General features: G+C 38.0%; 1 protein-coding gene across 3 annotated transcripts in view; it reads left to right on the top strand.

Moving 5' to 3' along the window:
- LOC127977568 (cortactin-binding protein 2) overlaps positions 1 to 15,308 on the top strand; it is a 43,482-nt gene extending 28,174 nt beyond the window's left edge. For 2 of the 3 annotated variants that reach the window (XM_052582501.1, XM_052582502.1), the window contains exons 6-23: positions 92 to 191; positions 1,474 to 1,624; positions 2,178 to 2,405; positions 2,515 to 2,632; positions 2,735 to 2,992; positions 5,100 to 5,195; positions 6,963 to 7,042; positions 7,453 to 7,539; positions 8,248 to 8,347; positions 8,889 to 9,044; positions 9,121 to 9,302; positions 9,999 to 10,177; positions 10,564 to 10,769; positions 10,854 to 11,036; positions 11,149 to 11,200; positions 11,284 to 11,395; positions 11,818 to 11,964; positions 14,190 to 15,308. In XM_052582501.1, coding sequence (XP_052438461.1) covers positions 92 to 191; positions 1,474 to 1,624; positions 2,178 to 2,405; positions 2,515 to 2,632; positions 2,735 to 2,992; positions 5,100 to 5,195; positions 6,963 to 7,042; positions 7,453 to 7,539; positions 8,248 to 8,347; positions 8,889 to 9,044; positions 9,121 to 9,302; positions 9,999 to 10,177; positions 10,564 to 10,769; positions 10,854 to 11,036; positions 11,149 to 11,200; positions 11,284 to 11,395; positions 11,818 to 11,964; positions 14,190 to 14,423 — 2,669 coding nt within the window. In that variant the 3' untranslated portion in view covers positions 14,424 to 15,308. Of the gene's footprint in view, positions 1 to 91; positions 192 to 1,473; positions 1,625 to 2,177; positions 2,406 to 2,514; positions 2,633 to 2,734; positions 2,993 to 5,099; positions 5,196 to 6,962; positions 7,043 to 7,452; positions 7,540 to 8,247; positions 8,348 to 8,888; positions 9,045 to 9,120; positions 9,303 to 9,998; positions 10,178 to 10,563; positions 10,770 to 10,853; positions 11,037 to 11,148; positions 11,201 to 11,283; positions 11,396 to 11,817; positions 11,965 to 12,160; positions 12,224 to 14,189 lie in introns of all 3 variants that reach the window. The other variant, XM_052582503.1, reaches the window with a different exon arrangement.
- Positions 15,309 to 15,390: the final 82 nt, after the last annotated feature.

Genomic DNA, 15,390 nt, shown 5'->3' with positions numbered 1-15,390 from the left:
GAATTACTTGTGTACACATACACAGAGAAAATAATATATAAATATATATATTTATAATATGTAAATAATGTTTTAATGTCTATTTTTTTAGACTGCTTAAATTTGCTGCTGACATCAGGGGCATCTGCTGATGCTGTTGACGAAACAGGATTTACTCCGTTACATGCCGCTGCTGAAAATGGTCACCATGGGTGAGTCCTCTTTTCTCTATTCTCTCGCTTTTGTGTCATTTAAGTATTTAATTTTGTTTTCAAGAACAGACAGTTTTGCGCCTCTTATTGCACTGTTATTAACATCATATCAGGTGATCTGATTATAAGTTTTCAGGTGAGATAGACTGAGTTTTAAAAAAGTTTTTTTTTTGTAAAAAAAAAGTATTTTTGTTCCCTTTTTATACTAGGTGGCCTTAACTACTATGTACGTGCATTGAAATTAATATTTTATGCAATGCACTTATCGTGTACATTAGGGTTGGGCGATGTCTTCAAATTTGGCATTTGACAATGTCTACAGTGAGTTTGGGGCGACCAGGTGTTGGTGGGCGGGGTTGGTAACTGGGATATTGGGGGAAGCGAGAATCCCTAACCCTAAGTAGCGAAGACAATCTTTAGCTGATGCGGCACTGTGCCACATGACAACTTTCACGTCCATTGTAGACACTGTGTAAGGAGAGATGACTGAGGATGATGGCGAATGATTTGCAGATCCTCATCAGTACCACTGCCAAACATATAATCTTGTAAAATGTGTAGCAAGTACTGCCGTTCCATAGTATAAACAGATAGTATAAACAGAGTACGTGCGATCGTGAATCTCGAAAGTGATGGGGGGGTATATGATTGCGATGGACGATGGCATCGTCTATTGGCCCAACCCTAGTGTACATCAGTTTTTTTTACATTGAACTTATATTTTAAAAACCTTCATGTAATTACATCTGTAATACATTTTTTGTAATTATATTTATAATTACACTGTTGACCCATCCCTTACACCTAAACCCACCCTTAAACCTACCCAGACCACCAAACCTGTCCCTAACCTTTCATGTTTCCCATCTCAATAGCAGCAAAAGTGTTTTGCAATAAAATTAGAACACAATAAGTACATTGTAGTTAAGGACACCTAATATAAAGTGGACCAGATTTTTGTATGGGTTTGTTCTTTTAAAGCTGCATGTTACATGCTTGTATAAAAACCTTGCTTTAGTGCATTAAATGACTGACAGGTGAGTAGGTGGTATGCATCAAAAAGGATTAGCATGTCAAATAAAATGTGATGTACTCATATACGCTCCTGACTACCTCCGTATGTGGATTGAGTATCCAAATGACAAAATGTGTTGGATATATTTTGGACATGTACTGTATTTAGCACTTCCCCGTTGTGTTTAAATCGTGTAACTAGGGTTGATGCAATTTCATGTCTCTGATGTGTTCCTCTATGCAATGATATCTGCGCTGTCATTGGTAGGTGTGTGAGAGCTCTTGTGAAATGTGGAGCTGATTTGGACAGGGAGTGTTCGCAGGGAAGGACCCCTCTGTACCTGGCCTGTGAACAGGGACATGTGGAGTGTGTGAAAGTCTTGCTAGACACAGGAGCGGACTGTTCACATGTCACGACTGTGAGTTTTCAGATCCGCACTGACACCAGTGTTACACAAATCTCAACAACATTCTGCGTTCCTGAACACTTTAGGAAATACTGCCCATCTTTTCATCTCCATGGTTACCTTAACACTTGAGCAGGGCTATTTCTCTGTCTGTGTGTTGCTCAGAATGTAATTACGATGCCTGTTTTAGACAACACTTAATAATGCCTAGATGTTTTCTCAGTTAGCTCTAATTTACTGGGCTTAACATAACCCAAAATATCCTGGGAAACTCTAAATGTTTATATTAAGGTGGTTTTTATTTGTTGGTTGGTTCATCTTTTGTGCAGTTTTTAATATTTTTGTGATCTGCTCTATTGTAAGTGTGTGTATCTGTAGATTAGTATGTTTGTGAAATAAAAAAAATGATACAAATAACAATACTGCAGATAAATAAAAAACATGCAATCTAATAAATAACTCTCATATTATTTTTTATTACACAATTGCACAATTATTGCATTTTCTCAAAAATATTTTTTTTCTACCTGTTTACCCCTTCAGCTTAAGTGTTTTTTGTTCACAGGACAACTGCACGGCTCTGCATGCCGCAGTTAGTTCAGTTCACGTGGGCCCTCTGAAGCTCCTGCTACACCACCCGTCTCCTGAACCAGACCTGGGTCTCCCTGCATCAACTTCAGGCCCCAACCAGGAGCTCCAACACCCTGGCATAACCAAGGCCAGTCAAATTCTCAACCACAGTAACCAGGATGGCTGGACTGCAGCCCATATTGCTGCATCCAGGGGCTACAAGGTGACATGTTTGATGATGAGTACACTGCTTCACACCAGAAAACAAGAGTTAGAGGAGACTGATAAACACAGGTGGCGCCTTGCATGCTTTTCTCTCTCCTGGTTTACAGAAATGCCTGGAGGTTTTGTGTAACCACAGTCAACAGGACATGGAGAAGAGAGATAAATCCAATCGCACTATACATGATGTTGCCACAGACGACTGCAAAGACTTACTAGAGAACCTGGGTAAGTATAGTTTGAGCGATGGAGCATTGTACAGATGTGATAGTTGACTTAATAATAGGCCCCTGCCTTACCATTTAACGTTTGAGTTCTACCCTATTTTAGACTGGTACATAGTGGTTGTACAGGTGCTCATGAGCTCACCAGAGCGTCTTTGCCCTGTGGACCTCCTGGAGGATGGCTGCGCTGTTGGCAAAGTTACAATTCAGCGCCATACTAGCTGGGAAGAACTAACAGGAAGCTTGAGTCATCTGCTGACCAGTCACCTCCAGCTTATTTGTGGGAGCTGGGAACTGGAGGAAGCCCTGGGCAGGGCAGACACTTTGGGGCTCTCTTCTAACAGCATGGCCTCTGTAGTTATAGGTAAACACATATACTGTACATCCTACAATGTAACTAACTACCGTATTGTTCGGACTAAGTCGCACCTGAGTATAAGTCACATCAGTCCAAAAATACGTCATGATGAGGAAAAAAACGTACCGTATTTTTCGGACTATACGTCGCACCTGAGTATAAGTCGCATCAGTCCAAAAATACCTCATGATGAGGAAAAAAACATATGTAAGTCGCACTGGACTATAAGTCGCATTTATTTAGAACCAAGCACCAAGAGAAACATTACCGTCTCTAGCCGCGAGAGGGCGCTCTATGCTGCTCAGTGTAGACTACAGGAGCACTGAGCAGTATAGAGCGCCCTCTCGCGTCTGTAGACGGTTATTTTTTCTCTTGGTTCATGTCTCTTAGTTCATTTCTCTCGGTTCCTGTCAAATTAATTTTGATAAATAAGTCGCACCTGACTATAAGTCGCAGGACCAGCCAAACTATGAAAAAAAGTGCGACTTACAGTCCGGAAAATACGGTATATAAGTCGCACCGGACTATAAGTCGCATTTATTTAGAACCAAGAACCAAGAGAAAACAATACCGTCTCCAGCCGCGAGAGGGTGCTCTGTGCTGCTCAGTGTAGGCTACAGGAGCAGTGAGGAGCATAGAGCGCCATCTGGCGGCTGTAGACGGTAATGTTTTCTCTTGGTTAATTTCTCTTCATGTCAAATTAATTTTGATAAATAAGTCGCACCTGACTATAAGTCGCAGGACCAGCCAAACTATGAAAAAAAGTGTGACTTATAGTCCGGAAAATACGGTAATTGCCTAGAAATTCTGATTAATTTGCTTCCATTTAACTTGATTAAGATCCCATCTTTTGCATGGTAGTGTATATAATTTATGTAAAAAAATTAAATTTTTATTTCTGTAATGCAAAGAAATATATATAGTTTGAACTGTAAATCACAATTTTAAGTATATATCACTGTAGTAATTTTAGATTATTGAATTTTCATTCTGGTTTTTCATCTATTTATTTGTAGCGTTTTTTTTAGGCTTTATGGTAATTTGTCATATCACAGTGCAAAACTAAAATAAAAAAACGTGAATGGTCCTAAACAGCATTTTTTTTTAAATGAATTTATTATGACATTAAATATGACCTAGACATTTCTTTACCCCTTCACTCACATATTTGGATGTACAGTGCAGAAGCAGCCATGATCATGTCATGATTTCTTTTAAATGCAACCTGTAGCGTAGAGACATTTTTGCAGTGGCTATTCTTAGATTGCCCCAGCCTCCTGAACAGCTGCAGCTCTTCCTGAATTGCCCTTGGTCACTGTTCAAGTTTTAATTTCCCCACCTCAGCAATTTTATACTGCTGTTGTCATAGATGAAAAAAAAAAGAGATGACCGAAAAGCCCACTGTGTTATAAATATCAAATAAAACTATAACTAGTATAATTTGTGGTATAAAACTTCTGAATATAGAACACAGCACCACGCACACATCTACACAAATGCTATTATTTACATGTGTAGGCTCTTTAGTAGTTATGCTGACACTGGCTCTAGTGAGCGTGAGGTTAAAATGGCTCTTGTGTTGGGTGTTGGTATGGAAGGACGCGAGTTAGAGGCCTAACTGAGCTTGGCTCGACCTGAGGGTTGTCATGCAGGGCTGCTGAAAATAAACTAGCCTTCTCCAAGTTCTCACCTATCTCTTTCACACCCCTCTGGCCTTCTCCCTCTCCCTTTTGCACTCTTTCTCTCACCACTTCTTTTTTTGTTTACACTCAACTCCTCCCTTAAGACAAGATGTTTCCAAACACCAAGAGCAGATTTCAAAATGAAGCGATTTGGCCTACAGAGAGCAACGTGATGACTATCTACTATTCCTGACACAAAACATGAGGAGACTGACAGACAGGAAAGAGTGAGAGAAGAGGATTTGCAGGATAAAAGCTGATTTATCATGGCTCAAGTTTGAAATACAGTACTACTGTTGATGAAAACTGCTCCCATGTCAGTTAGGATTACACATCAATGTCTTTCACCATAGGCGGACACATAAATCTAGCCGCTGTACCTCTCTTGAATCCTCTAGTTAAACTGTTATCTTTATGCGTGTGTATTTCAGGAGATGCTGTATGGCTGCCAGGGCAGGAGCTGCCTCAGTCTCCTTGGGACCTCGTTCGGAAGCGTTTGAGTCAGCGTATTACCATACATCTTAAAGGTGGGCTTTGTAGCCATTTCATTCAGTCTCTTCAAACTAAGGCTGGTTTCACACTACTTCCACTACTTTCAAATAGCTTTTTAAAAATTTAATAATATTTCAAAATTGCATTACTTTTACTATATTTTTAAATGCTTAGAATTTTTGAATAAATATGAAATAATTGCAGCCTTGGTGGGAATAAGATGCATATAAAAACATGGAAAAAATAAAATGGTAACACTATACATTACATGTACTTGCTTTTATAATGACAATTAATTGTGCATAATTAGTGACCCTTATCCTAACCCTAACCATATAGTAAGTACATGTAGTTAATTAACATACTCAGTACTTAAATTTGTAACTACACTGTAATAATATCTTAAAATAAAGTATAACCAAAAAATCATACAAAACCCAATTCCTATAAACCCTATTATTTTCCTTTTCTTTTTTCATTCTATGTACTTGTTAGTTTTATAATTATAAAAAAATAATAACTTGACCCTCTAACACTATCTATTCTATATCTTTTCTACTTTCATTCATTGATACATTTATGAAATTTATTCAAATGCACGCAGTACTCTTCAGTTTAGAATAAGTAATTTTTTTCAAGAAAATTAATATTTTTATTCAGCTAGAATGCATTTAACTGATGAAAGGGGACAGTAATACATTTATGGTGTTACAAAAATTCATTAAAATTAAAAAATATATATTTATATAAAAATAAATGATGATAAAGGCATCACAGTTTCCAAAAGGGGTGCAGCAGAGCTAATTTCAATATTGATAATAATTAAGAAATATATATTTAATTATATCTGCTTGTTTTCTTTTTAATTATTACCAAATAAAACTCTGACATTAGCTGTATCTATTCTATCTCTTTTCTATCCACTTTTTATTCTCTGTATTTAATATTTAATGTTGCGTTAGACTAACCGGGACTTGTCACAACATTTAAATATTTTTGTGGTTTTGATTTCTTCTATTACCCTCTTTTGTAATACGCTCTGGATTAAAAGCATTTTAAAAATGATTAAATGGTAATGTAACCCTAATATGCTGATTTAGTGGTTAGAAAATTATTATCAATTCTGAAACAGTTGCGCTGCTTCATAGTATTGTGGAAACTATTATATATTTATTCAGTATTGTTTAATGAATAAAAAGAAAGAACAGCTTTAATTTGAAATGTTTTTTTTATATATATATATAATTGAATGGATCTTTGCTGAATAAAGGTTTTATTGTCTTATGAAAAAACTAAATCTTGCCCAAACATTTTAATGATTCAACTTGTATATTACAACCTGACGTGTTAAAGAAAAATATTATTACAAAAACAAATTATATTAATAAATGCAGTAAGAGTATTGGATATACTGTAGTCCCTAATATGTAATGCATTAACTAATATTAACATATTGAACCTTATTGTCAAGTAAAATGGATCACATTATGTGTAAGAGATTCTCTTGGTAAAGAAGAAGATATACTTTTCTGTGATAGAAAGAATCAGCAGATCTCTTGGGTTTCCTCACTTTAATGAATAGCCACACTGTGCTCCCCTTCGTCACATGACTCTGATGTTTAGCCAGGCTCCAGAATATTCCATCTCATACGATTGCACGTCAAAACAACTCTGTGTAGCCCTTGCTCCAATCAATTTGACACAGATCTCCTGATCTCCCATGGCCTCAGTGTGCTCTGATATACTGGGTAGGATTGATTTACTGTATGGCTCATGGCTGCTATGATTTTGCTTTCTGTCAGGCCTGTCAGAGTGCACTCTGGATGAGATGACGTACGACTCCCTGATCCCTCTACAGCTGCTGCAGAACTATGTGCGCCTGGTACGCTGACTCACTCTCTGCATCCGAGTTTGTAGCATGTCTGAGTTTCTCTGGATAATCTTTAAAGTTTGGATAAAGAGTGCTGAGAGAAACAAGGCCTTATAATATCATGGGATTAATACAACATTCTTTGAGCCTCCACCACCAGTTTGGCACCTTGGGGCAACAGATACTATTTGTGTTTTAAAATGTTGTAATAGAAGATACATGCAGTGCAACAAGCAGTAACTTAAGACAGCAAAACACCCTCCAAGACACACTTGAGAAATCGAACCTCCATAAAGGCATGCATAAATAAAATATTTGGCACGAATGATAAAATTAAGCTGGTCTAAATGAATAATACATGTGCTGTTCATGATATTTACCAGTGTTGATGGTAGTGCATTTTGATGAACTCTTGTGGTCAGGTGGAACAGTACCATAATGTCATCTTCCACGGGCTGGAGGGCAGCTTTCAGGATTACATTGCCAACCAGATCTCTCATTATATCAAGGTAACTATTATTAATTGTTTTAAATACTCGTTTTTAACTCTGTGGATGAATAAATGTATGCATTTTGATATCACATTTAGATGTCTTTGAAGATATGAGGAGGTCTAAATACAATAAAGCTTCATACATAATGTATATTGTACACTGATACATTTCTGAAATGTAATTCAATATATTCAGTTCTATTCAGTTTAGAGTCTTTTCTATTCTATTTAGAGTCTATTCAGATCGTTTTTTTTTTTTAAAGAAATGAATTTGTATTCAGCAAGAATGCATTTAATTAAACAAAGGTGACAGTAAGACATTTGTAGTGTAAAAAATAACTTATTTATATTTAAATAAATGCTTTTCTTTTGAACTTTGAAAAAATCCTGAAAGAAAACGATTAAAAAAACAAAAAAGTTCAACTAATTTCAGTGTTGATGCTAATTAAAAATAAGAATACTGTGCAAATCAATGTTATCGATATTTGAATGTTTTCTGAAAAATCATGTGACATAGAAGACTGGAGAAATCCAGTTTTGCCATCAAAATAATAAATTACAAAAAAGATATTTTAAAAAAGAAAACTGTTATTTTAAATTGTTATAGTATTTCACAGTATTACTGTTTTTACTGTGTTTTCTATCAAATAAAAGTTATTTGCGTCCATCGGTACTGGTCATGATGTTTCTGATGCACCTGTTGTGTGTTTGTGTGTGTTCGCAGCACAGACAGGAGGCCCAGGGGATTGGCTGTGATGTCGTCAGGGTGGAGGTAGACGAGGGTCTATCAAAAGAGCACCTGCTGGAGATCTTCATCAACTGTGGTAAGAGCCTCTTCAATCATGCAGCGCTCTGTCAAGGAGTCACATTCCTCAGGTGACCATGCAAGCAAAGGAGCAGAGGAAGAAGCTACTGTAGTAGACCCCTAAAAACAAGATCGAAATCTGAAATGTATGGAAATGACTTTGAGTTATTATTCTCTGACACTGTCTATGATGATTTTTGGCCTGTACCTTATAAAAATTAAAAGTAAAAAAATAAAAGTGAGGCACTTGCACTAGAAGTGAATGTGTCAAATATGTAAATGTCCAAAAATATTCACAATTTCAGTAATATTCCCATAAAACGTTAACATGATTGTGAAAAAAAAACTTACTAATCTGCTATAAAATGATGACTATCTTATCAAATATATATAGAATTGCATTAAAAATAATGTTCTTTAAATTTTTCCTTTTAAATCCTCCAAACACTGGCTTCATTCACTTTCATTGTAAGTGCATCACTGCAACCTTGATTTTTGTGTTGAACCGGTGATTTTCCTTTAATTTTCGTGGTTTGTCTGGTGTTGTGTTGTGTTTTCAGGGTTCCTGGTGTCTCTGCATGAAGGCAGCGCTGGGTGTTGTGTTGTGGTGGTTTTGGAGGGTCTGCAGAGAGCCCACTCTCTCAGCCACCTCCTGGGAGACCTGTGCGAAGCCCTGGAGAACCGAGGATCTGTCTATTCCCTCTCCGTCAACCATGGTGAGACTCATCCCTGCAGATGCAGCAGAGCTGGCAAAGTCAGAGCAGTTCAGTTCAACTCTTTTCTGATGGCCAGGTCAGGACGGGCTTTACTATTTCCGTGAAGGGAGTTTTTTGATTGGCACTCTGGCCAAGCCACGCCTACAGGGAGCGGAGCTACGATTACAGCAGCACTTCCGCTGGGTTCAGCTGCGCTGGGACACCGAGCCCCTCAATGGCATGCTGGGACGTCATCTACGCAGAAAACTCCTCCACAAGGTCAGCCCTGCTTATTATCTAATGAGCTGCAGGGAAGACCACCAGAATAACCATTCAGCTCTAAATTTAGTTGAGATAGTTTAGTATATTTAGTGTAGTTTAGAGCAGAGTATGCCATGTGACTGCTCAGTCATTCAAATAAACATAAAAATCAGTTTCATTTAATTTTTCTTTTCGATATCTAATTGTTAAAGAATAAGTTTCAATTCTGTTCTGGTATTATAACAATGGAGACTGGGACTTTTAAAGGTACAGTTCACTCAAAAATAAAACAAATTCTGTCATTAATGAATCACCCTCATGTCGTTCCAAACCCGTAAGACCTTCGTTCATCTTCAGAACACAAATGAAAATATTTTTGTTGAAATCCAAGCTTTTTGACTCTACATAGACAGCAACGCAACTACCATGTTCAAGGCCCAGAAAGGTACAAAGGAGTAGTCCATGTGACATCAGTGGTTCAACTGCACAAGAATACTTTTTGTGCGCAAAGAAAACAAAAAGAACAACTTTATTCAACAATGTCTTCTCTTCTGAGGGTCAGTAAGCTTATAAGATCATCGTTAATTGAAAAATTCATTTACAAGTCAGCTACTTGTTATATCTTTCACAAACTGTCATGAAGCCTAAAGTAGATGTCAGGATTAAAAGATCCCTTTAATGATGATTAATGATGAGTTTCTCTGTGCTGCTCAGGCTCAGGGCCGGAGCTGGACCGCTGATGATCCTGTCCACAAATCGCTTTCTTGGGTGTGCTCAGTGTGGCACCAGCTCAACGCCTGCCTGTCACGTCTCGGGACCTCGGAGGCCTTGTTGGGACCCTATATCTTCCTCTCCTGCCCTGTTTATCCAGAACAGACACAAGCTATTCCCAAGTACGTCAGTCTAGTGTATTCACAATACTGGAATTTCTAACTTCAAAACTCATACTTCAATAATCATGTGCTGCGTACTTGTAAATGATTATAGTGAAGCCTCTAAAACAGTGCAAATGACTATATAGTATACCTATTTAAAATTAAAATATTGAAATACAGTGTGGTGTGTGTTAACTCAGTGTTGGAGAGAAGAGAGAATGCCGCTGGTATCGATACCGCAGAATATGAGTATTGAAATCTTGATATTTTTGACAGTACATGAATCTGAATGAAACTTTAAACTGAGTTCAACTTTGTTTTTTATTACATTTAATTGATTATTGTATTATTTCCTGTGAGAGGCAGTATTATTTGTTAATACTGGTCCGTGTGTCTGTGTTTAGGTGGTTGGCGAGGCTTTGGAACGCAGTGATAGTCCCACGGGTCGAGGATGCTGTTATATCTAGAGTAACAGCCAAGCGCTCTCCCTCCCAGCGACGCTCTCCCAACAACAGAGGTCTGAGCCCAGGTCAGAGGGCAGTAGTCAAAGCAGCTCTCAATATCCTGCTGAATAAAGCTGTGCTGCAGGGCTGCCCGCTGCCCAGAACAGGTACAGCACCATCAAAACCAAATCAAGTTGCCACTAATATAACTACACTCTAGTCATACACTCTTTTTCTCTTTGTGTGGTTAGAGATTGACAGATTCTTACCAGAGTTCCAGGGAGGATGTTTCCCTCTTTCCACCATTGGCTCTGCCTATAGGAAAGGTGGCAGAAAAGGACGTGATAATGGCGCTTGGAGACGAGCCAATACTAGTCCAAGGAAGAAAGTAAGCCCCGCCTCTGGGAGGAGCTCTAGCTGCTCTTTAAGAGAAGGTGAGGTGTAACTGATGGCTTTGATTGTGCAGTATACATATGCACTTCTGCTACTGCAACAAGCATCATGTTGATAGAAATTCTCAGAATAATCTGTGTTCTTATTATACAGGATCTCTGGCCAATTCAAGCGCTCACTCAATGACAAATGTCAATCATGCAAGGTGTGTTTTTGTATGTGGGAATATGTATGAACTACCAGCAGATGGCAGTGTTAGTCAATGATTACATGTGTATGTTCCTTCAGACTCAATGAAGGAGTCACTGTGGGTCTGTCACTCTGCTCTGATGATGAGACGGATCTCATCAGAGAACTCCAGACCATGTGCTCCAGCAAATCTGAGCCAGACATAAGCAAGGTAGTAGACATTAATGCTCACACATACTACTGTTCAAAAGCATGGGGTTGGTAAAATTGTTTTTAGTGTATGCTCTCACCAGTGGCGTTTATTTAGTGGTCACGTGATCCTTCAGAAATGGCTGCTCAAGAAGCATTTTTGCAAATACAGTGCATGCACCACTCACATTTCTGCCAAAAAATTGTTATTATCAGTATTTGTTAATTTTACATACACATTAAAAAGCAATGGTTCAAACCTCTATTCTCAGATTTAGTCGGTGCAAACTTCAGAAAAACAAAACAAAAACAAAAAAAAACAGCTTGTGTTTCTCCTAGAGACTTTCTGTTCAGGCTACACAGTCTGGCACAGTTTATAGCACATGGCCTTGCAGTTTCTAGGAATTGACGAGCAGTGTTCATTTCCTCTTTTACCTGGTACAGATTGCTCTTTTTAAAGAGGACTTCATCATGCTTCCAGACTCGATTCCGCCCACTCCTCGGAGGAGTGATGCCAAGGTCACGCAGCCCCAAACGCACCCTGTTACAACCGAGTGCGCTGTGGATATGACCCATCCTCCAACACAGAAGGCAAGTCTTTGATAAAACACTATGGCTCCGTTCCAAAGCCTACTGAGCCACCTACATAGATAGCTGCATTTTTAAGTGAACTTCCTTACATGTCATGTAGCCTCATCAATAAATGATTTGGAATGTTTTACACATCGTGAACAAATAGAGCATAGCCAGGTTCTGGAGGTAAACATCCTGTTCATTTTCTTCTTAGGGAAACAACTTATATGCTATGACAGACAGACCTACTGTGAACTTACAAGGTTGTCAATAAATGGTATATGCTTTTGTTGAATCCATCAACCCACATTATTTTAACTTTTTATATATGTATAATTTTGTTATTTATTTTTAACGTTTAACAGCAGCATTTCTGGTGAAAAGGTGTATTACTCGTAATTCTGCAAAGAAATCTCCAACAATAAGAGAATAAAAAAAGCACTCTTTATGGTATACTAACAAAAAAAAAAAATAATAATAAATAAATATATATATATATATATATATATATATATATATATATATATATATATATATATATATATATATATTAGGGGTGTAACAGTTCACAAAATTCACGGTTCGGTTCGGTTCGATACGTTTTAGATACAGCAAAATGTAAAAACATCTCAACTTTTCAGAATGCCGCAAGCGCACCGCGGGTCATGTGACAAGAACCAACCAATCAGCTTCATCCTTTCCCGTAACAACGTTGAGAGCTCAGCCAAGATGAAGGAACAGCTGATCATAGTTGTATATGGATTGCAATTTTGAAATAAATTCAGTAGCAGAGCTACTGCAAGCGATTTTTAGAGCTGCAAATCCATTTATCCTTCGCTGAAATTTCCGCGTCTCATGGAGAGAGCACGTCATTGTTGCTTAGCAAAGACAGACGCCTCATGAGCGCTTCTGCCCGAGCGCTTTGGAAAGGAGGAGAAAGACGCGCTTAGCGTTTTCCATGCGTTTTTAGGCACGATATGTGAACGGCCCCTAAGGCGCTCGCTCACTCAGCACGCGCTGAAGGCTCGTTGCAAAATGTCTAATGCATTTAACAGACCAGAAATATAAGATCCTAAAATAACCAACAGGTCTGGTGTTTGGGTTGGATTCCCTGTAAGCTATAGTGTCTAAATGCTGCAGGGATAGTTTGCTGTGTGCATGTTTCTCCTTTTTTTCGTCTTTTCCCAGATAGTACTGACGCATATATCCCAGATATTCCCGCTGGTTTTTTTTTTTTTTTTTTTTTTGTAATCCCGCTGGTGTACCCTGTCATGTTGCAGATGCGACATACCGTTGTTTTTTTATCCACCACTCTCTTGCCATCACCATTATAGCTTAAAGGGAATCCAAAGTGCACCCAAACACCAGACCTGTTGGTTATTGGAGGATCTTCTCATTTCTAGTCTGTTAAACGCATTGGCTATTTTGCAACGAGCCTTCAGCCCGTACTGAGTGAGCGAGCGCCTGCTGAGTAGCCTAACATAAACATATAAGATGGTGTTTTTTTCTTCTTCGGGAGTGTCAGGGGCGTTGCCTGTTACGTTGTTTGGGTTATTGGGCTACCTTGTTGAACGCATATCATTATATTTCTTTCTCTCTCTTTTTTTTTTTTTTTTCAAATATAATTAATTACTCCAACGAACCGTTCGGTATACATAATGCCGAACCGAAAGCGTCGTACCGAACGGTTCAATACGAATACGCGTATCGTTACACCCCTAATATATATATATATATACACACACACACACACACACACATAAGTACACAGTCTTGCAGCTTTGTTGTCTTTTTGATTCATGGCTTACAACTCTTTAATGAAGATTTTTTTAAATCCCCATGGGAAAAAATTAATAGTTAAAATATCTACAAGCAGAGCAGCTAAAAAAGTGGGTGGGCACTTTTACACAATTAATACAGATGGAGTTTGACATTGGTATGTTGCAAAGCTAACAGCATGATGTTATTATAAACCACAAATATGTAGTGCACTCAAATACTAGGTAAAATAATATATTTTTTTGTAATTAAACTTTATTTATCCACAATATTGAATGAAATATGGTTATTCATAATCTGCATTTCTCTCATCTCAACCACTATCTTGGATCTGTCTTAAAATGTTGCCTATTGGTCGTTTGCTAGTTTTTGTAACATAGCACACATGTAATATAAGGTGCATTCTCCACTTGTGTGTTAAAAATGTTTTTTTTTTTTTTGTATATTGATTTTTCTTTGAAAAGATTGACAGTGGTCACACTTCTCCTCGGCGACTGACAAGGCCCAGATCGCATCTGCCCATCCCCAGCAGCAGAGGGGCTCAGCAGGGTAACACTTCCAGCAGCAGCAGCCCTAGCAGAGCCTCCACGAGCAGCAGAACAAGGCAGCCCCCATCCCATAACAACAGAAGCAACTTCTCACAAGAAGACATCTGGTTCCTGGACCCCAACTGTAATGAAAGCTACAGTAACCGTTGATAGACACCTCCCAATGCCCTCCCTTTGCCCTCAGTCTGTTATGTTACTGGCAGCATTTTAGTATTTGTACATGTTGTCCATACTTGTTACACTATATTAAATTGTGTACTTTGGGACCATAGTTTTAATATATTCAACTGTTTAAGTAAGGAACTCTGAGGGGAAAAAAAGTACAATGAACTAACAGGAGAAAGACTGCTTGAACATTTTACAATTTGCCTTTTAGGTCAAATGTTTTGGATCAAAGAAAGAGCTGGTGGTGTTTTTGCTCTTTAGTATTTTCAATCGATCGTGTTTTATGTTTAAATAAGTGAAAGTTGAGTTTTAAAAACTGTCGAAAATCAGGGTTTTACCAAATATGTGTAAATAAGAACTGGGAACTTTAATGTTGTATAGATTAGTGCGTGTGTGTGTGTGTGTGTGTGATATTGCGCTTGTACGTTGGAGGAATTTTGAAGGGAAAGTGAAAACTGTATATATTGTTTGTAATAATTAAATTTTGGTTCATATTTTTTCACCCGTTTCCAAATGAACTGAATGTGGCAATAAGTACCGCCATCGCGAACACAGGATATTTAGTTTTTTGTCTGTTAAGCCATAATTAGTATTTCCAATTACTCTCATGCGTGCTCAGTGACTGGCTTGAACTTTGACTTTGTGAAACCCAACTATGAAATCGGAAGCAGCGCGCATTAACTTTTTGTCTGTCTTCTACATTGAACATTTAGGATAAACAAGTATTATTTTTAAGTCAGTATTGTTCATATGTACAGAAGAGATTATAGTCGACCTCTGATGTTTAAATGTATTATAGTTGTTGGATGGGGTTCAGAGAAATTGTCCTGTTTCCTCCAAGAACAACAATTAAAAATGCACTATCCTAGACATCAGCTCAGTGCTTGGCTTTTCTTTCTCCACACAGCTAATGCTAACACTGTGTTTGTTTGAAACCGAATCGTTTATCACC

The sequence above is a fragment of the Carassius gibelio genome, chromosome B18, assembly GCF_023724105.1.
Source record: "Carassius gibelio isolate Cgi1373 ecotype wild population from Czech Republic chromosome B18, carGib1.2-hapl.c, whole genome shotgun sequence".
NCBI lineage: Eukaryota > Metazoa > Chordata > Actinopteri > Cypriniformes > Cyprinidae > Carassius > Carassius gibelio.
Note: the sequence above shows the minus strand (reverse complement) of the source record. Positions and strands in the feature narration are given on the sequence as shown.